The 21,158-nt window shown below is 49.4% G+C and overlaps 1 protein-coding gene across 5 annotated transcripts in view; it reads right to left on the minus strand.

Moving 5' to 3' along the window:
* Positions 1-4,825: 4,825 nt before the first annotated feature.
* CD9 (CD9 molecule) overlaps positions 4,826-21,158 on the minus strand; it is a 34,702-nt gene continuing 18,369 nt past the window's right edge. For 4 of the 5 annotated variants that reach the window (XM_080660057.1, XM_080660059.1, XM_080660056.1 and 1 more), the window contains 7 exons: positions 16,527-16,629; positions 10,130-10,227; positions 9,342-9,416; positions 7,662-7,760; positions 7,446-7,535; positions 6,687-6,770; positions 4,826-5,354 (listed from right to left, as the gene is read on the minus strand). In XM_080660057.1, the coding sequence (XP_080516183.1) occupies positions 5,289-5,354; positions 6,687-6,770; positions 7,446-7,535; positions 7,662-7,760; positions 9,342-9,416; positions 10,130-10,227; positions 16,527-16,629 (615 nt within the window). In that variant the 3' untranslated portion in view covers positions 4,826-5,288. Of the gene's footprint in view, positions 5,355-6,686; positions 6,771-7,445; positions 7,536-7,661; positions 7,761-9,341; positions 9,417-9,786; positions 9,859-10,129; positions 10,228-16,526; positions 16,630-21,158 lie in introns of all 5 variants that reach the window. The other variant, XM_080660060.1, reaches the window with a different exon arrangement.

Consider the following 21,158-nt stretch of genomic DNA (forward strand, 5'->3'; position numbering starts at 1 on the left):
CTAGATATTCCTCAGAGCTTTGTGAAATCTACAATCCTTTCTAATAAAGAGGGAATATGCAAATTGACCATCATGCTGTAACAAGATGGATGCGCCCACAGTGGAGGCTGAGTTCCAGCAATGAGCCTTAAGGAGCAATCAGCAGGGACCTGAGGCTGCGTGGTGCTGGGCCTGGGCAGGGGACCTGAGGCTGTGCCCCACACCTGGTGGGGCTTGACAGAGGAAAACAGGCTGTGCCCCCCGCCCAGTGCCGGGCCGGGGGACCTGTGGCCGAGCCCCCTGCGGGGCTTGATAGGGGTGGGGCCGGCCGGGTCTGGATCTAGCCCAATGGGGGTGGGACTGGCCGGGTCTGGGTCTTGCCCGATTTCGAGGCACATGTGGGTGGGTGGGGACTTGACTCTTGTTCCTGTGGCACACCCCAGACTCTGACAGGAGGAAGATTTTCATATACATTTTACTAATTTTCTTTCATCTCTGACACTTCTATTATAGAGAAAGGGCAAATAGCAATATTAAAATATTTCCTCTAATTAATTCCCTTTTAATGTGCACAAATTTCATGCACTGGGTCACTAGTATTTAATAATATTTCAAGTTATCATTTAAAACATTGACCAGGATAAGGCAAAGCAGGACCCTCTTAGCCCATCAATAGAGACCTTTCCCCTTGTATGGGGGGGGGGGGTGTCTGCCCAGCTATGGGTCTGCCTCATTATGCTAGAAGTCCACCCATACTTCTCCATCTTTGCCCATGAAGCTCATGAGATGCCCTCACCTAACTTTTAGTGAAACAAAAATTGCCTGAACTCCTGGAGTGTCTTAATGCACTAGTCAAAACCCCCTTCCCAAGGAGGCAACAGCAAGCAGCAGCAGTGCTGGGACGTGAGGGGTCTTGGATCCACCCTTGCACCATTCTGCTGTAGAAGGATGCGGGATGTGGAGATGGGCCCTTGTGAGGAGACTGCCAGGAGTTTAGGGATTTTAAAACACTTTCAGTTCTGAAGGGCACAGGGTGAAGTAATAATCTTTTACTATCCATCCGTGTTTATTCAAATTGGTTGCCCAGGGCTGCTTTTAACAGTTGAACCAGAGGCCAACATACTCAGCTGTGCATTCCTCTTTTGCTTAAAGTGATTCTTTCTGGACCCAAAGCTCTTGTTGTTATTGGCAGAGTCTATTGCCTTTTTGTGACCTAAAGCTTCCTAAAGGCCTTTGCTCCATTAGCCCGTCAGGTCCTGAGGGCTATGTAGCAGCTTAGTTTTGCTTTAACAATAGAGCATCGCCTGGATCTGTTGGCCAGGAGTCAGGCAAACTTGTTTCACTGGATCAATGGCAGGGTGGAGGGTCCTGGGCCCAGTCTACAGGTCAGAGTGGCCCTGTCTTTACTACATGCACATCTTCCCCTCACTGCCAGCTGACCGGATAGGGATAGATATTTGACTAAAACTGGCTCAGATGTTTTCTCCTGAAGCTTCATATGGGGCTAATGGAGGTTGTCTCTGTGTAAGCTCGGGAGTTGAGGGCCAGCCCTTCCCCACCCCATGTGGACAGAGTAGCAGAAACAATTGGTCTCTTTGGAGAGCACACAACACAGAAGTGGAGAGCTGCAGTTCCTTGTCCACGGGTCCAGGATCTTCCTATGGCTCAACTGTTTCTATTCTTGGGTTCCATAAGACACCACCTGTGCTCTTAATACATTGTTTGCTTTTGCTTAAGCTAGCCCATTGGTCCGTTATTTCCAACAAACTGAAAATACAGGGTATAACACCGAGGTAGCCCTCAATTTAAATAGTAACAGTCTGTTATACTGACTCCAGCTACCTGCAGCAAAGAAGCAGGGTGGCAGTGTGTATATGGGACCTGCTTTTCCTAGAGGGAGCTGGCAAACAGTGGATATTGGAATTAAGCATATGTCAACATAGTCTCATTCACTTGTACATAAAACCAATGGTTAACTTACTATTTCCACAAATAGTAGTAAGACTTCAAATGCTTAAATAAGGGACCTGGGGCCATAGAACAGCAATGAAACCCAGGATGCCAACCCAGTCGATTTTTTTTTTAATGTGGCAAATATAACATAAAATTTACCGTTTTAACCATTTTTAAGTGTACACTTCAATGGCACTGAGTACATTCACAATGTAACCATACCACTATTTCCAGAAAAATTTAATCATCCTAAACAGAATCTCTGTCCTCATTAAAGAAATAGCTCCCTATTCTCCCCACCCCCAGGCCCTGGTTATCCTTAATCTACTTTCTATCTCTATGAATTTACTTATTCTAGGCACTTCATATAATTGGAATCATATAGTATTTTTTCTTTTGTTTTTGGCTTATTTCACTTAACATAATATCTTCAGGCTTCATCTGTGTTGTATGTAGAATGTATATTAATGCATCATTTCTTTTTAGTATGAAATAGTATTCCATTGTATGGATATACCACATTTTATTTATCCATTCGTTTGTTGATGGATAGTTGGGTTGTTGCCACCTTTTGGTTATTGTGAATAATACTGCTTAGGAACATTGGTGTTCTGATTTTTTTTTTTAAAACACTAAGAAAGAACCCAAACTGAATCAAGGGGTGGAGAATAAAAACAGGTTTCTTATGCCTCTACTTATCCTCTCATAGTGTTTATCTCCCTCTGTAGTAATTGCCTACCTAACTTTGAATTGCCCAATAGATTGCAGACATTCTGAGTAGAGCCACGTCTCCCACACTGGTGGCTCACTGAGTGCTCAACCTAGTTAAGCTGAACTACACTTCCCAGCATGCCCCTCCTGAATGATTCTGGTTAGAGTGGAGCAGGAGGAGACCCAGAAGATCCTTGTGGGAGGTCTGAAGGAGGGAATTAAAGCAGCAGCCATTTTGTAGCTCAAATTGTTGCTTTTTTGCTGGCTCACTTCAGCTTCTCCAACTCCTGGCCAATGTCTTTGTAGGACCCATACCACCAACATCAGAGGAACAAGAGCCCACACAGATTTGTCTGTCTCCATGGGCTTGTGCTTGCCAGTTCTAGCTTGTTCTTGCCCTCCTGTCCCCAATTCACATCCATTTGTCCTTCCTGTCTGCCTATGGGCTTCAGGCTCCAGCATCAGATGCAAAGACAACGTCTTACAGAGACTGCTTAGCCAGCTCCAATGGTTGTAGCAAACTCTCTTTCTCTCTCTCCCCATAATATTTAATACTAGAGGCTGGGTGCATGAAATTCGTGCACGGGGCGGGGCGGGGAGGGAGTCCTTCAGCCCAGCCTGCACCCTCTCCAATCTGGGACCCCTCGAAGGATGTCCGACTGCTGGTTTACAGGGATCAGGCCTAAACCAGCAGTTGGACATCCCTCTCGCAATCCGGGACTGCTGGCTCCTAACTGCTCACCTGCCTGCCTGCCTGCCTGATTGCCCCTAACCACTCTGCCTACCGGCCTGCTCACCCCCAACTGCCCCCCACCACTGGCCTGCTCGCCCCCAAATGCCCCCCCACCCTGCCAGCTTGATTACCCCCAACTACCCCCCGTGCCAGTGTGCTCGCCCCCAACTGCCCCCCCTGACGGCCTGCTCACTCCAAACTGCCCCCCACCCGCTGTCCTGATCACCTCCAACTGACCCCCACTGACAGCCTGCTTTCCCCCAGCTGGCCCTCCACCAGCCTGATCACCCACAACTGCCCTCCCCTCTTGGCCTCTACCTTGGCCCCGCCACCATGGCTTTGTCTAGAAGAACGTCTGCAAGGTCTCCTGGAAGGTCTCCCAGTCTAATTAGCATATTACCCTTTTATTAGTATAGATAGAGGCCTGGTGCATGGGTGGGGGCCAGCTGGTTTGCCCTGAAGGGTGTCCTGGATCAGGGTGGGGGTTCCCTTGGGGCATGGGGTGGCCTGGGCGAGGGGCCTGTGGTGGTTTGCAGGCTGGCCACACCCCCATGGGGTGAGGGTCCCCGCTGGGGGGGCATGGCCAGTATGGGTGAGGGGCTGAGGGCTGTTTTTAAGCTGGCCACACCCCCTTCAGGGTGGGGGTCCCCACTGGGGTACCTGGCTAGTCTGGGTGAGGGGCTGATGGCTGTTTGCAGGCTGGCCAAGCCCCCCAGCAGGGACCCTCACACCATGGGGGTGTGGCCAGCCTGTGTGAGGAACTGAGGGTTGTTTTCAGGCTGGCCACACCCTCCGGTGACCCAAGCTCCCAGCTCCTCTTTTTTTTTCAGCGCCTCCTTGAGCGGAGGCTAGGGCCGGCCAGGGAAGGTGGGAAGCTTGGCTTCCTCCATCACCGGGGGCAACCCAAGCCTCCTGCTTGCTCCAGCTCTGTGGCTGCCGCCATCTTGGTTGGGTTAATTTACATACTCACTCCTGATTGGCTGGTGGGTGTAGCAGAGGTACAGTCAATTTGCATGTTTCTCTTTTATTAGTGTAGATTCTGCTTCTTGGATCAAACCATAATGGGTACGCACTCATTTATCAACCAACAAATGTTAACTGGTAATAAATACTGAGCAGCTACTATGCACTATGAGGTTCTAAGTGCTGGGGGAACAGCAGTGAATAAAACAAAGTCCCTGCCAGCAGGGATCTCACATTTACAGTTGTACCCTCAAGACACAACACACTGCTGCAAGAGGGGTTCTAGTGTTGATCCTATTAGCAGATGTGTGACCTTGGGTCAGAATCCCTTCATCTCTCCACACTTTTTTTTTCATTAGTAAAGTAGGAAGACCAACCTTCCCACCTACTTTTCATGTAAATTCAGTTAAAGCAGATAGCAATTGAAAGACATCTGAGAAATACATAGGTCTAAAAAAAAATAAAGCCATGAAACCCCAAAACCAGTCCAGGATATTGTCATAATCTTTTATTATGTATCAAATTGTCTTCAACATAAGTTACAATCTGATTAAATTTGATAGACATTTTTTTAAATCTATTTAAAGAAAAAAAATCTCTTTATGTACAATATCTTTTGTCTAGAGTCTAGCAAATATAGTACCTTTCATTGCAGGATTTCTTCCTAACATAATAAGCAAAAACAAACAACCAAAAATTATAAACCAAAGCAAAACAAGTCCCTCAATCTCTCAACTATCCATATGAATAAAGCATTAAAAAGATAAAGAATAACATTTTTTCTTGTTTATAAATGCAGAATGAATACTAAAAGTTAGTGGCAAAAAAAAAAAAAAAAAGAAAAAACAACAACAACAACAACAAAATAATAACAACAAAAATAAAACCCCAGGAAAATAACCATCTTTCTTCAGGGGTAAACGTTCCTGCTCAGGAGTGCACGCTGACTCTAGACCATCTCTCGGCTTCTGCGGATAGCACAGCACAGGATCATACTGAAGATCATGCCAAAGATCTGGAAGACAGGGAGGAGTAGGAGGAACAAAGTGGCTTTTGCTGAGGGAAAGACATGAGTCATTCAGGCCAAGACAAAGGACTAGGACAGGCGTCCTCAAACTGCGGCCCATGGGCCACATGCAGCCCGCCAAGGACATATATCCGGCCCGCTGGGTGCCGTTGCCTGTCCTGCTTAGCAGCCGACTTGTCCCAGGCCCGCAGTGCGCATAGAAATTTGTTCATAGTTGTTTTTTTAAAACTATAGTCCGGCCCTCCAAGGGTCTGAGGGACAGTGAACTGGAACCCTGTTTAAATAGTTTGAGGGCCCCTGGACTAGGAGAATCAGAGGCCAAATGAATGAAATGTCAAAGCAGGGGAGTGTAGGCTAGATAATGGGAGGGATCACCGACAGGTGTGATTCTGAGAGTCTGCAGCCACTTGCTAATGCAAGTAACTTCCCTGGGTGAGACAAATACACTCAGAGCTAAACTGAATGCTCAAATTTAGATATTCCCATAGTCCATACAGGCTGGAACTTTCGCTTCCACCTTTGTGTTTTTGCGAGTTTTATATTCTATTTTAAAAGGTATGGTTATCTCTTTTACTGAAAGCTGTGCCAAACTTTTCTAGATGCAGATGAGAGGTACAAATAACCATTTAGAAAGCAAGCAATTCTCTCTTTTGGGGTAGTCTTGTGAGGGGCAGACAAGGGCCGTGTCCCTTGAAGAGTTCTCATCATGCCCTCCTGGGGGAAGAAGGAGAGACCCCAGGGAACCTCGTCAACCCTTGATGGTTCCTGGGAGCTGATTACTAGAGAGTACATTATTTGACACTTTGGGCTGTCCACCCTAGATGCCTTTCAGACTACGGAGGGAGATGAAACAATTTACATCTATGTAGCTTTCATTGAACTACTTTTTTGGGGAAAAGAAGAGCAGGTGCATGATGAAAACATGTTTCGAAGATCATCCCAGGATAACTAGCTGGTCTGGGGTGATCCAGACCCTTGTATGGTCCGTGGACCAGTAGCAGTGGCTTCACCTTATATTTACCCCTGAACCTTAATCCATTCTCTTAAGTTAAGAGAATGGATTTGAACACTGAGTTCAAATCCCAGAAGCTTCATTCATGAGCTGAGACTTTGATCAACTTACTCAACCTCTCTGTCTCTCCATTCCCTAGTCTCTAAACGGGAATGCTAAGAGTTCCACCTCATAGGTATGGTGAGGATTCAATCAGCTGATAAATGTGTAGCACTTAAGATAGTGCCTGGCCTCAGCATACACTTAATCAATGTTAACTACTAAGAGAACCCCCTCCTACCCCCCACCCCAATGTCCAGGACACTCACCATCACCACGGCGATCCCGATGCCTACGGCGCCAATGATGTGGAACTTGTTGTGGAAGACCTCTTTGATGGCCTCAGGGCAGGACTTAGGGGGGCAAACCAAGAACCTGGTCACACACAATCCCTGCTCACACCTCCTTCCTCCCACAGTACCCGTTTCACCCAGAGCATTGGTGGTTCCAGAGAAAGGGGAAGGGACAGGAGTGTTCAGGTGTCTTGGTTGGTGGATAAAAAGGAGAACCAAGAGAGGAATAGGAAGTGGGTCCCACATATTTGGATAAGAAATCATAGAAGAAAGAGGGGTAAGCCCCTGGTGTGAGTCTGTTTCTTATCTGGGTTACATCTTATCCTTCTGGAGTTTGGGCATTAGCTCTAGTTTACAACCTTGAGCCATTTACAAGTCTACAAAGCAGATGTCCAGGACTCAGAGCACACCTGTCCCTGAAGCCTTGAGTGCTGGAGGAGGCAGAATACGGGGCAGCAATGGGCAGTTCCAGGTGCCAAATCATTGCAGGCAGCTAGAAACACTTTGCTGTTTCCTTGGTCTGGCCTTTGTTTTGCTGCCCTTGGGGACATAGAAGGCTCCAAGGCAGGGGAGAAATGAGGTGGCCACCCTGGGACCTTGCAGGTGGAAGACATATTTGTGAAGCACTTAGATGCCTGTCCTTCCAGAACGAGAGGGCAAATTTCACTTCTACCCTTATGGGATTTGCCCAGAGCAAGTGGGCAGGGGCCCAAAGATCTTGCTCTTCATGTTTACCTTCACTGTGATGCTTGTGAGTATATCCTTTTGGGGGCAGATGTCCGAGATGAATTGTTCCACTCCCCCAGCCACACCACAGCAATTCAACTGCAGAGAGAAGGGCAGGGATGGGGGTAAGAGAAACAAACACAAAAGTGAGTGAAATAGAGACGCACTGGTCTGGGACAGCAAGTGCCCGTGTGCACATGCTCTGAGGATGCAAAGACGACATACCGCGGTGTGGATGGCTTTCAGCGTTTCCCGCTGGGGCTCGTCCTTGTTTTTCAGCTTGAGGTAGGTGTCCGTGTAAAATTCCTGGAGTTCCTTAATCACCTGTGATGGACCAATAGATGAGAGAGCAGCAGAACAAATGAACAAATGTCACCTGTTCCGTCTTCTTCACACTCAGCCAACAAATTCCCATGCTCAGGAAATGTTACCGAGCAGACTTCCCCCATCCCCACGCCGGCCCCCCTCCCCACCCCCCCCTGCCCCGTGCCATCTCTGGGACCCCTCGCTCTCCTCCTACATCCTCTAGGAACTCTACTCCTGTCATTTCCCCTTCTCCTGCACCTATGGTTGGTCCTTTTAGTCCCACTCAGCTCCTTCCCTTCTATCTATGAACAAAACGTTATCTCCTCAACTCAAATTAAAAAACAAAAACAAAACATAACTCCTGATCTGGCTAGTTCCTCAGGCTTCCGTCTTCCTGTTTTCTTCACTCAGAGGCTATGTGACTTTTGGCAAATTAACCAAGCCCCTCTGTACATCACTTTCTGCATCTTTAGGATGTATTAATCCCTACCTGAGAGATTACTATGAAAATTTCAATGTGACATTACATGTTAAGCTCTTAGCACAGTGTCTGGTACAAAGTAAATATGTAGTAAGTATTACCTATTATAAAAGAAAGGAGATGTTATCATCCTCCTGTAACTGGGTTTGTCCCAACTTAAGGGATGCCTGTCTCTTGGTCCCCCCAAACCCACAATATCAATAAACTGACCAACGTCCAGCCTTCCTCCTTCAGTATTTTTCATCACTATCCCTTCCTATTTCCATGACTGTGGCTTCTATCATCTGAATAATGAAATCATTTTTTTTCTTTTTTAAAAACGGGGTTCCCGCATCTAGTGTCTCTCTGCTTTCCTCCCTCCTGCTCAACATGACAACACAGTCCTTCCTAAAACACTGTTCCGATGTGGCCATCCTGGCCCATAATGCTTTGGTCTCCCAAGCTCAGCTGTGCTCAGGCCCTTTCTTTGCTGGGAAGTACCCTGTCTCCCACCACCGTTTCTCCTGAAATCTTCTCTCTCATTCAAGGTTTAGGTCAATGCCCTCTTCTCCAGGAAGCCAGAGATTCCCCTTTCCTACCCCACCCTTTCAAATCCCATGGGACTTTTGGATATAAGTGACTTCTGTGACACTTATCAAATGCATGTCTGTCTGCCACACTGGGTGGCAAAGGTCCTTAAAATGAGAGCAACAGTTCGTGCAGCGCTTGGCTCATATTTATAGACTAGGAAAGGAGCAAGGGCACCCAGCCCAGAAAGCCGTGTTTCCCTAAGCTGTCTTTTCCAGAAGAATTGGGGAAGGGCTGCCGAGATGTGAGACACACGCACAGATACACGGGCCCAATGACTATTTCCTGAACATCTACTCTGTGCCAACACTGTTTGGGGAACTGGAAGCAGTGGCTGGCACAGTACCACCCAGGGTCGTATAAACGCTCACATTCCCTGCCCTGGGGAAGCTCACGTTCTGAGGGCATGTGGGAACGTGGTGAAATAAGAGGCGCGATGAAAGCTGACCAAGGTGGGCAGCCAGGACACCCTTCCACCCGCATCACCCCTCACCCGCAAACTCCCAAACCCGAATCACCGGAGGCCCCGAGATCTTACAGAAAGTACCTACCTCATCTTTGTGCGAATATCCCCAGACGGCCGCAGCTATTTCAAGGGCAAATATCACCAAGAGGAAGATAAAGAACTAGAAGGTAAAAAGGGGGTGGGGTGAGGAACAATCTTAGCCAACCAGAAAGATAGAGGGTATTCTGGCACACAAGGAAGAATAGCAATTCTCTGGGACCGGGCACCTGGGGCCACAGATGGAGCCGTTCACAGAAGCAGGAGAGCTGAGAGAGTTAAGCCCGGGCGAGGAGCGAAAGCTGCAGCAGGGAAGGCCTGGGCACAGGGGACCCCAGCATTGGTATTCCTAAGGAGTTAATTAGGAGCCAGTCAACGATGAAATACCACTGCTCACTCACAAAACCACAGAGATTTGAGGAAATAAAGTGAGATCACTCTGGAGTTTGAGGAAAATTGTAACACGTTTTTGAAAAAAGAGAAGGCACAGGTACCTGTGGATTCAGGGAAAGAAAGCAAAGGTGGCCCTCGAAAAAAGGAAAAACAAAGTCCTGGCATTTAGTCACCTGAGGGAAAGTGATAAGATAGAGAGACTCCAGAGAGGAAGAGAGGGAGGCACCACCACACAGGGGAGAGGGCAAGACAGCAGGAGGCTGGGGTAGAGCCCTCAGTGGAGGGACTCTGGGGGCGCTGAGGACAGCTCATGCCCTTGGGGTATCCTGTGCACCCTACCCCCCAACACCTGCCCCCCCCGCCCACCCCATCCCATCTGTTCTATGGGATCTCGGGGGCAGGGGGCCCTGGAGTGGGTGTGGGGAACACAGAAAGGATACTCACCAATCCCAGCATGCACTGGGACTCTTGCACAGCCCCACAGCAGCCCAGGAAACCCACCAGCATCATGAGGGCACCGGCTCCAATCAGAATATAAACTCCTGAAGAGAGATGACAGAGGACAAGACATGGAGATATTAGCGTGGAGGCCCAGCTGTTTCCTGCAATTCCGTTTTCCCTCTCTATGATGTGCTCCCTCCATCTCTTTGTCCCCCTCCACCTTTGCTCTCAAGCCTCCTTCCCACCAGTCTCTCTTCTAGGACCCCATGGCATCAAGTCCTCACTCCTACCTTACCCTCAGCCTTCCTGGAAGGTGCCTATACCCCTTAACTGGGACAAAGAATATCCCTGGGAGCCCCAGATTCTACGAAGGGCACAAACTGGCCTAGTCTGTCACCTGTTTCCAGCTGGATGAATCCACTTACGCTAATGAAAACAGACCCACCAAACTCAGGGTAAATTCCTGGGACTCTGATGAGCCCCCTGCCAGCCTCTACCTGGCAGAAGAGGCTGTCAGGGCAAGCTCCCAGCAGCAAGGGGCTGTGGGGCAGCCAGCCCTGCCATGGGTGGCAGCGAGGCATGCACAGTTAGTAACACCCAAGGGCACATGTTGGCAAAGGTAGAGCAGCTTGCTCTAGTGCAGAGAAGATAGGCCTGGTGTCAGCAGACCCTTGACTGGGTCCTAACTCTGCTACTAAGTTCTGCGTGATCAGGGGTAAGACATGTTCCCTCTCTTGGTCTCCACTTCCTTATCAGTGAAATGAGAGGTTGGCTGCTAGAAAATTTAAAAAAGATCCTGCCCTTAGAGCACACTACAGCGATCTTGCGGTTGCAATTCGGTTACTCTAGGTTAAGGGTGAAAAGGCTCGATCCTCTTGTTAAAGGTGGGGTGTGAGTGACACGTTCTAAGCCTTCAATTTTAGTGACCAATGGAGAGGGGGCGATGAGAAGGGCAGTGCCGCCCTAACCAGTTTGGCTCAGTGGATAGAGCGTCGGCCTGCAGACTCCAGGGTCCCAGGTTCGATTCCGGTCAAGGGCATGTACCTTGGTTGTGGGCACATACCCAGTAGGGGGTGTGCAGGAGGCAGCTGATCGATGTTTCTTTCTCATCGATGTTTCTAACTCTCTATCCCTCTCCCTTTCTCTCTGTAAGAATGCCCAGAGGGGCCCAGGTTGCAGTTATATTCTGGAGAAGTCACAGCCGTTCTGCAGGGACCACCCCCCTTTGGCTCCCCCAGAAGGCCCCATGGAGCATTTCTACCTCTGAAGTCCAGAACGTCTGGGTTTGAGAGCCAGCACTGTGACCCCGGGAATGCCACCTAATCTCTCTGTGCAACACTTTTCTATCTGCAAAGCGGGGATGGTCAGGTCCACGAGGTGGTTGTGGAGATTAAGAGACATGTCATCAAGGTGTGCACAACAAATTCGAGCTACTGTTAATCTTAAGAATGCAAGGGATGGGTGACAATTAGGAATCATAATGGTGAATTTTCACATACTTGCTGATCCCTCCCTGCTAACTGGGATCAGGACGACTTTCTTGAAATAGGAGCTGAAAGGGAGAGAATCTATGATATTTCCACACAATACACAACAGGACACTGCAGTGAGAACCCTGGGCAGGTGTCTGTGACTTCACTGGTCCACATCTGGACCCCTAGTACGGGGCCGAGGCTTTGCAGGCAACAAACCGTGCAGTCTGCCTGCAGCTAAAGCTCACGGGCAGCACCGAGCAGAACGCACACAAGGGAGCATTTGTGTCTCTGCCCCCTTTGCCCCACATCTGTCGTGATGTCAAGTCACGTGGGTTTACTGGCAAACCCCTACGTTGTATGAATATGGGTATTGTTCCCATGCATGCCTGGCTCAGACTGGGCAAGAGGACAAATGCAGCTTGTCCGTGAGTCAAGTCCCATCCTCCTGGGCAGTTCCATACTGCGGGGCCCAAGCCCCGGGTGCTGCGGAGGAAGGCTCTGACATGAGGACACCCATGCGTCCATCCGTCCGTCCGGCGAGGCAGTGACATGGCCTCAGCTTCTCCCCATCTTATCGGGACAAGACAACGAGGATGAGTCACTTCTCTGAGCTCCATAACAGGGACTGAGTAAATAGAGGGTATTAAGAGATCAAAAGGATTTACAAACACACGAAATCTGTTGAGTGGGAATGAACAGACAGACATGTTTTCTATAAGTCCAGATCCCAGTTGGTAGGCCTGGAGACCCTGGCAGAAGTTGGGTGAGTAGCATTAGGGAGCTGTGATAGGGAAAAGCATTTCCAGTGCAGAGAGCGAGATAGCTAGCTAGAGAGAAAGAAAGAATATTCTCCTAATGGAGAATAAGAAATATTCATTCTTGGGCTTAGTGGACCAAGACTTTAGGACAAAGGGTGCTGTTGGCTTTAAATCTTGCTTAAGCAGCTGCAGATCTGGGGGGTCTCAGATTCACCCTCTTCAGTTCCCTGGCAGCTGTTTATGGGGATTTTAGCAGCAGCTATAAGATGGGTCATCTGAACGTGCCCTCCCTGGAAGTTGGGGGAGTGGGCTACTGTTAAAAGGGCCATCCCTGCAGGGATCCCCCTTGCTAAGCTCCTCTTAGCCTCCACCCCAGCTCGTTAGCAAGGGCTGGCCATGCAGATAACAAAGCGTTCTCCTTTATAAAACAAGTGAATGTGGGCTTTCCATCTGACTCATGGAAAAAGTTATTTGTCACAGAGCCTTCTCTAGGATTACTGTATCAGTTTGCTCAAGGGCTGTTTATTCTGCTTTTTTTTTCAGGCTGACATTATAGCTAGTTTTTAAAAAAGCCCTTGGTGTAGCAGTGGCAGATGCCAGGGTTTCCTTTCACCTGTTTATCAGGGCTCGGTGTTGGCTGGACAGAGGACACATCAGCCTCCTGTCACCACCTCAACCCCATCTTGCAAAAAGCATTCACCACACCTATTTGTGTGGAGAACAAAACCCAGCAGAGCTCCTGGCCTCCACTTGCTTAGAACAGTTGATTATCACCAATTAACATAATCAGGGTTCCCAGGAACCCCAACAGCTCTCTTGGTCTCTCTCCATCCCATTGATGGCCGTTTTCACTAATGAGCACCACGGCGAACCCCATCTGCCAAGCACAGAGGTCTCTGCCTCCCAGAGGTGTGGGTGTGTAGACTCTGCCTGTTTTAGGACAGGAAGTCGAAGACACACAGAACAATAAAACAAGCTGCCCCAGATCATAAGCTGGAAACAGGGAAGTCAGCTGAGTGTAGGCAACGTGTCAGGCACCGTGTCATAAAAGGGGAACGGTCCTTGAGAGTGTGCATGTCCATGGCCTCTGGTTCACCAGTCCCCCCCACCCCCAGATGCCCTCATTCAGTGGCTATGCTCTGGGAGGACACCAAGGAGTTAAGAAGGGCTGCTGGCCCGAGACCAAGAAAATGAAGTTCCCCAGCATGTTTGCAGCCTGGGATCACGAATACTGCTGACGGGCTGACTCTCCCAGGGCCTGAACAGCAGACAAGGCCCTTATAAGGCTGCCTGTCAGCTGTTCTGCTTCACTATGGCCTGTTTTGAATGTTGGAACGTTTCTTTTTCACTTGCTTCTCTGTCTGACTATCCATTGTTTCTCTACTTTCAAAGCTGTGGTCCTTCAGGTTTCCTGATGGGCCAGCTGCATGGTCAGGCTGGCCTGTGGATTGCCCTGCAAATGGTCAGTGCCCCTGGGCAAGGGATGGTCACCTCCTGATGCTGGGAATAGCGGCTGGGGTGGAGCGGGCATGCTGCTGGAAGAGGGCGATGGGTCAATACCAAGGCTGGTGTCACAGTCCAAGTGGGAAGGGGACACAGTGTATGAAGCCTCCTTAGCTCTTTGCCCATGGACCACAATGACTGAATTTCAGAAAGCACTCAGGGAAGGGCAGGGCCAGGCTAGACCCAAGTGGCCACCCAGCTGACTGATGCTCTAGTGTCACTTGCATCATCCTTTGCTCCCTGAGCTTCTGCAAGCTGAACTCTTTCAGTTCAGCTGGCAGGGGGTCCAGTTGCAAAGGGTCCATTTCCGCTGTTAGAGCTTAAGGCTGTGTTAATGCGAAAAAACACATGCATTGTGTCTCTTTGGGATTGTGCCTTCCAATCCCTATTCTAGTCACTGAAGGTAGGACCAGTGGCCATGGGGGGTGGGAGGTGGGGAGGGCCTGCAATGACTTGTGAGGTGCCCAGAGGCAGGTCCTGGCTCCCCAGACAGTGTGCTCATCACTCTCCTGACACTCTACAGGACTTTCCCACCTGTCATCTGCTGGCTGGGGCCACCGATACTTGCGGTTTTCCCTCCTCCAACTACAATTTGGGCGTAATCAAAGGCCAAAAGAGCCCCCACCCTGCCCCCACCCCTGGGGAACGTCCGGTCAGTGTAGATATTTTCCATTCCTACATAGGGGAGACCTCCCCACAATCCAGTACAGGTAATATAAGAAACAACTTTCACAGGACTGGGTTCAAATCCCAGCCCTGCCTTTTGAGGGTATGGCGCTCGGACAGGTTATTTAACTCCCTAGGCCTCGGTTTCTTCATTAGTGAAATGGGGATCACTCCATGTACGGTAAAGAGCTCCAGGGGTTACATTACATAACCACACGTGAGACAGTGAAGGACACACAGAGAAGGGTTAGTGGGAGAGTGTGGGAGCCAGGCCCCCTGCAGAGAACTATGGGAGGTGCCTGGGGGCTCTCCTCAGGAAGACCTGCCTGGAATGGCTGCCTCCGCCTCACATTCCTCCAGCAAATCTGCTCTTCCCTCTTGCTGCAGAGGGTTCCCAGCAGCCTGGTGTGACATGACATGACATGACAGGAAACGGAGTGCTCCTGGTCTCCCCCAGCACCCCGCCCCCGCCCCCGCCCCTGCCCCTCTACCTCCGCAGGCAGCATTCCAGGGCTGCCACAGACTCACAAAAAGCAAGCTGTTTCTAAAACAAGTCGGGGCACTATGGAGACCTGCTCCCTCAAACTCTGCGCAGTTTAAAAACGCACACATGCATTGTGCTTTTCTTCCTCTCACTTTTTTCTCACGATAGGGAGGCACACCCTAAAAAACCCCAACTAACGACAACAACAAAAAATAATAAAAGCCGGGAAACCATCCACAGAGCCTGGGGCCCTGGAACCACGAGGCCGGCCTCCCAGGCTGGCCTCTGGGAGGCGGGAAGGAGGTCTGCAGGCTGGCAGCCACGGCGCTCTTCCTGACGGCCTGGGCGATAAGTCTCTTCGGACTGTTTTCTTCATCTTTTTTTTAAAAATAACTTCTTGGGTGGGTGGGAAGGAAGTGACCAAACTTATACTTTGAGCCTGATGATGTGACAACGCCATCCTAAAAATAGGGGCTGCTTTTGTTTCTCGCAAATGAAATGTTTCCTATTCCCAAACCGGGCAGAAAGGAGAGTGGCAGAGCCTGTGTTGTCCCAGAAACTGGGCATTGCGTTTGACAGGCCTCCCTCAGTGCTCCCACTCATTGGAGAGAGGCACTTACATGGCGATTCGGCACTGAAAAGTGACAGAACGATGCTAGAAAAAATGCCACGGAGCCTGTGGGTACAAAGAGACCTGCTAAGTCAATTCTTGCTGAAATTGGAAACCTTTTCCCTAAAGTAGGAATGCTTGGCCTTTGCACCAGCACCAGGGGTCCAGAGGGCTGGCGTCTCTACGACTCTCTCTTACTAATTTTGACTGTTATTACCCAGGAGGCAGGTGTTTGGGGTCTCAGAGCCCCTATCTGAACATCTGGGGAGGAGTCACCTCTCCTTTGCCTGGCACTGTGGGCTCCCCAGGACAAAGCTTTTTGAATTGAAGAGATGATTAAGCCTGAGAAGACATGAAACGAAGAGGGGATCAGGGTCCAGGACAGAGGTTCTTTCTTTTTTTTGCTGTTAATCCTCACTTGAGGATATTTTTTCCATTGATTGTCAGAGAGAGTGGGAGGGAAGAAGGAGGTGGAGGAGAGAAACATCAATGTGAGAGAGACACATCAATTGGTTGCCTCCCACATGTGCCCCGACCTGCAACCCAGGTACGTGCCCCTAACTGGAAATCAAAACCACGATCCTTCAGTGCTCAGGTTGATGCTCTAACCACTTAGAAACACTGGCAAGGGCAGGACAGAGGTTCTTAAATCCCTAAGAGTGGCAGCAACTTTGGTGGAGCCAACTTCACGTCAGAGAATAGTCGAAACTCCAGACTTAGTCAGCATGAAAAAGGAAACCACATCAGTCAAATGCAAATTCACGGGCATAACTACACAAAGCAAGGCTTGAAAGGGACATGACTGACCAGTGTGGCCAGAGCAAACATCTTTCCCAAGGCCAAGTCCCTGGATCAACGAGGCATCTCTGCAGCTGGAGGAAGCACCAAGTGTCTCCATGCTCACCTGTGTAGAAGCTGGAATGACTATTTTCTTGCTCGAAGATGCTCTTCGTCTGAGAGTCGAATCGGAGCCATAGTCCAATGGCAAGGACTGCAATCCCAGCAAGCTGCAACAAATACAGGGTTGTTGGCATTAATTCTGGCTGCCAGGGAGAGCATGGCCTCTGAGTGTGGAAGGTGAGACCACACTTGATTTCTGCCCCTCACCCATGTACCTGTAGTAGCAGCAGCCTGTGTAGGATTAGGAGTAGGGGATCAATCCATTTGCTAAAAATATCAGTAAGCTGGGAATAAATAATTACCTACTAGCAATACAGCAAAATGGTTACTTTATGAACAATGGAATATTATACAGCTGCGAAAATGAACTATAGCAACATGCAATCCTATAGTGCATCTCACCATGTTAAACAAATGAAGAACCCCAAGAATACATTCAATATATTTCATATAGTTAAATATTACTCTACTGTTTAGGGGTATATAGATGACAAAGGGAAAAAAGGGAAGTGATTATTATAAAGTCGAGCGGTGGTGACCTGTAGTAGGAAGGAGGAGTTCTTATCAGGGAAGAGCACTTGGGTTGGGGGCAGGGTCTGGGGCACTGGCAATATTCTAGCTTTTGACTTGGGTATTCACTTCATAGTTACTCTTTAAGCCATTCATGTTTTATGCACTGCTCTGTGTATATACCATACAATAAAACAAGAAACAAGCTGGTCAAAGGGCACACCCATGCGCCAATGAGGGCAGCTGTGATTCCTATCAGACCTCAGAGTCCCCCCTAGGGTGTCCACATTTGCTCCTTTCCCTTTCCACACAGGGAAACCTTACAAGCTGATTTGCCCAAGTCTAGATTTTAGGTACTTGCTTTCTTACGAATGATCCTCCAAATATCAGACGAGAAACCTCCAAGTAATCTTCCAATCTTATGGAAATCCCATTTCATAGGTGGGCAAGTTGAGATACTGGACTGTAATGGGCGGACTTTCCCAATAAAGAACCAAACTAAGGTGCCAAATCCTGGCCTGGCATTGTTGAACTAGATGCCTGTGGAGGTGGCCTCCTGCCAAGCCCTCTCCCCACCCTCAGGGCCAGCTGAGCTCCGTCTCTCACGCTCGTACCAGGGCTTGCTGGGGAGTGACTCAGGCTGCAGTGTAGTGGCCAGCTGGATGCCTGAGGGGGTGGGCTCCAGGCCAACGCCCAGGCACCAGGTTTCGCTGGCCCACCCTTCTCAACAGAGACGCCCTATCTATGTCAGAGCCCTGCTCTTCAGGAACCTTGGTTCTCTGCCCCCGGAGAGCTGAGACAGCCCAGTGGTGTGGACAGGTCTCTCCTTCCTTCCTTTTTTGCTCCCCTCCTTTTCCCCATGACTTGGCAGTTGGGTGGAAGAGGAGCGACAGCAACAGTGGAAAGGCTGACCCAAGACCTCTGCGTGCAGGAGTGAAAACCTTGCTTACACCACAGTGGTGTACACTGCCCTGGGTGTGTTTCCCTAGTGACGGGCTGGAATTCCTGCTCAGAGTTCTACTCTTCAGTCTCTCACCTGTAAACAAGGAAGGTGGCCCTTTCTTGCCTTTTAAGTATGTCAACAAATAAAGGAGACTATATATTACAAGTATTAGAAGTGACTGTGAGAACAACTTTGTCAGGATCCAGGTCACCACAACTACACTCCTACCCCCTTGGACAGTCACTCAGCATCTTCCCAAACCTCCCAGTCCTCACCTTAGGGAAGGCAACACCAAACAGCAGTAAAAATGACGCATCGCCACATGGTCCATGGTCGGACAGTACAGAAAAGAAAAACTCATGGGTGCCAGACTTGAAGGAGCAGGACATTTAGAGTTAAAACAAACCAGAAAGCTTTAGGTTCAAGCAAATGTGGCAGGTCTTCCCTCTTATTAAGACAAGACATGCAGGTGAGGAGGATCTCCTGGCTTAGGCCAAAGACAATGGACATGGCTCTGTGAGTCTCTCTCCGTTAGAGCAGGGACATGCCGTTAGGTGGGGCCCAGCTAGGATGGATATCCCCGTATACTGGGTACTGGATAAGCACGCACTTGACTTCATGGTGGGCAGGCCCTGGCCTAGCTCCCCTGGGTTCCGGGGAGTTAAAAAGAAAGCAGCTTTTCCCGCTCCCCCACCCCAACACACGGAGGCCCAATCAGACCCTTGGAAAATGGGAGACAGGCTGCTGGCCTCCTTGCCGACACAAAAGCATCAACCTGAGAAGCCTGTAGGCTGGAGCTTCACACACAGACGGAGGGTGTTCCAGGTTTTGGTTAGCACTTAGCCACAGTCCGCCCTCCCGCCCTCATCTTGGTGCTGCTGTTGCTGAGAGGCAGTGTCCTTTATTGTCTTTTCTGTTCTAGGCTTGTGCTTATCAAAGAATTATCTTCAAGTCATCTCATTCTTCTGGTGGATCAAGTTACTCAACCGACCCACCCTTTCCTCTGCCAGGAAAGTTCTTAAGTCAGTCACCATGAAAAGAATAAAAACAATCCCACCCAAAGGAACGAAGCTACAAAAGATGTGATGGAAGGCTGCACTGCGCACAGAAGTTTCTCCTGGGCAGGAGCTGGGTCTCTTTGGGAGTGACGCCATGCTTGGATAATGATGGGGCTCCCTCCAAAACCTCCACGGGTTAAGCCCCTCCCACTTCATAATTTCAAGGATCCCGAGTCAATCTGTAGAAGGCCAGTCATTTCTCTGGTCTACACGCACAGATGGCAAGAAGGACATTTCCCGGAGATTTGAAACCATCAGAGGAAAGACTTCAGTTCTCACCTAGTCAAAGACAAGGCCAGATACAGGAATGTGGGTCCTGCATGTCTGGACCCCATCCAGAACACTTTGTAGAATGGGGGAAGAAGCAGCTGGCTCTGGAGAAATGGAAGAAGTGGCAATAGATGACAGTCTCATACCTAAAGCCTCACCATAAGAGAGGGGGAAGGGAGGTCAGGGGTAGGACCGGGAGCACTTGGTTCACCAGAGGAATGAGCCCCGCTGATTTTTTTTGGTTGGATCACTGAGTTAATTGGCCTGAGGAGATGCTGTGGAAGCCACTAGTGGAGAAACTGTTCCATTTGGCTGGGTCACAATGGCTGGGGGGATCACAAGGCCATGAAGTGAGTATAACTGGTGCCCCCTAGTAATGGCTTACATGGCTGTGGGGGCAGCACAACCTAAGGGGTGCAGAGTATTCCGAGGAGAACTCACTTCTTGGTGTGGCACAGAGGGGCTCCCCAGCCCCCCACCGGGCTCTCAACCCCGTTACTAGAACACTAGAAGAAACCAAATGGGAAGGGACCATCAAGAATCAAAGAGAACTTTGACCTTTAAAAGGGGCATCCAGTCAATGTTTAAGGGACTCCAATAAAATAAGAAAACAGGGCCTGGGAGGCCAAGAAGTTGACTGTTTCCTCGCAGGTTAATAACTGATACATGGCAGGAATGTTGGCCATATAGTTGCCAAGGCTGCTACTTTATTTACTCTTGCCCATTCTTGTAGGATCTGAGCTGAACAGGTTTGATACGGATGCTCAGTTAGACAATTCCTGCTCATAGAGCTCTTGACAGGGGACAGAGACCTGCCCAAGATCACCACCTGGTCCAGTGGGGATGGAAGTAAAAAGTCTAGACAGGGGTGGGCAAACTTTTTGACTCGAGGGCCACAATGGGTTCTTAAACTGGACCGGAGGGCTGGAACAAAAGCATGGATGGAGTGTTTGTGTGAACTAATATAAATTCAAAGTAAAGGAGCGTAGGGGAGAGCAAGAGAACCGGATAGAACAGCCGGATCCGGCGGGCCGTAGTTTGCCCACGGCTGGTAGCACCTCTACTCCATGCCTTGCCCTGCCGGTTACCTCTCGTTTCCAATTACAGCCAAAGGGAAATGTTCTGGTTCTGCCGAGAAAAGCTCCTTTGCCTGTGGGCTACAGAAATGGTCTCACCCATTTCATAGTGCAGGGAGAAAAAGGGTAGTGTTTTTTCTCCCTATTGTTCTACTGGAAAATGTCTTCATTTCTTCAAAGAATTCTTTTCTTCCCAGAAGATGGGCCATGAGAAAAACAAGACACACACCCAACGGAGGGCATTCTACGAAAGATTTGACCATAACTTCTCAACACAGTCAAGGTCATGAAAAACAAGGAAAGACAGAAACTGGCATAGAGCAGAGGAGATGAAGGAGACCGACAACTGTCCCCTGCATTGTGGAGGGGATCCTGGAACCACACGTGTGTGTATCTAATATAAAGAAGGTGGGGCCTCTCCCAAGACTCCCCGTCTCCTTCAAGAACCTGCTCCATTAATGCACCTCTTTCCTGCCTCTGCACTCTGTCTCTGCCACTGTTTCATCCTTTGCCAACACACATGGGCAGGTGTGTCTATCCCGAAACACCAAACAGAAAACAAAACCTCTCTTCCTTCAATCTCACTCCGAAAGGCTGCCGACAGCTTAGGTCGTCGCCAACTTTTAAGGCTTTTTGCTCCGTCTTCACATTGTTTGATCTCCTAGCAGCATGACAGCATTCACCGCCTCCTCCTCCTCACCTGCTCCGTGCATGGGAGCACTCAGCGTTTCCCAAATACGTCTCGTATGCTCCTGCCTCTGCTCCTGCAAGTCCCTCCT

The sequence above is a fragment of the Plecotus auritus genome (assembly GCF_963455305.1).
Source record: "Plecotus auritus genome assembly, chromosome: 3".
Taxonomy (NCBI): Eukaryota; Metazoa; Chordata; class Mammalia; order Chiroptera; family Vespertilionidae; genus Plecotus; species Plecotus auritus.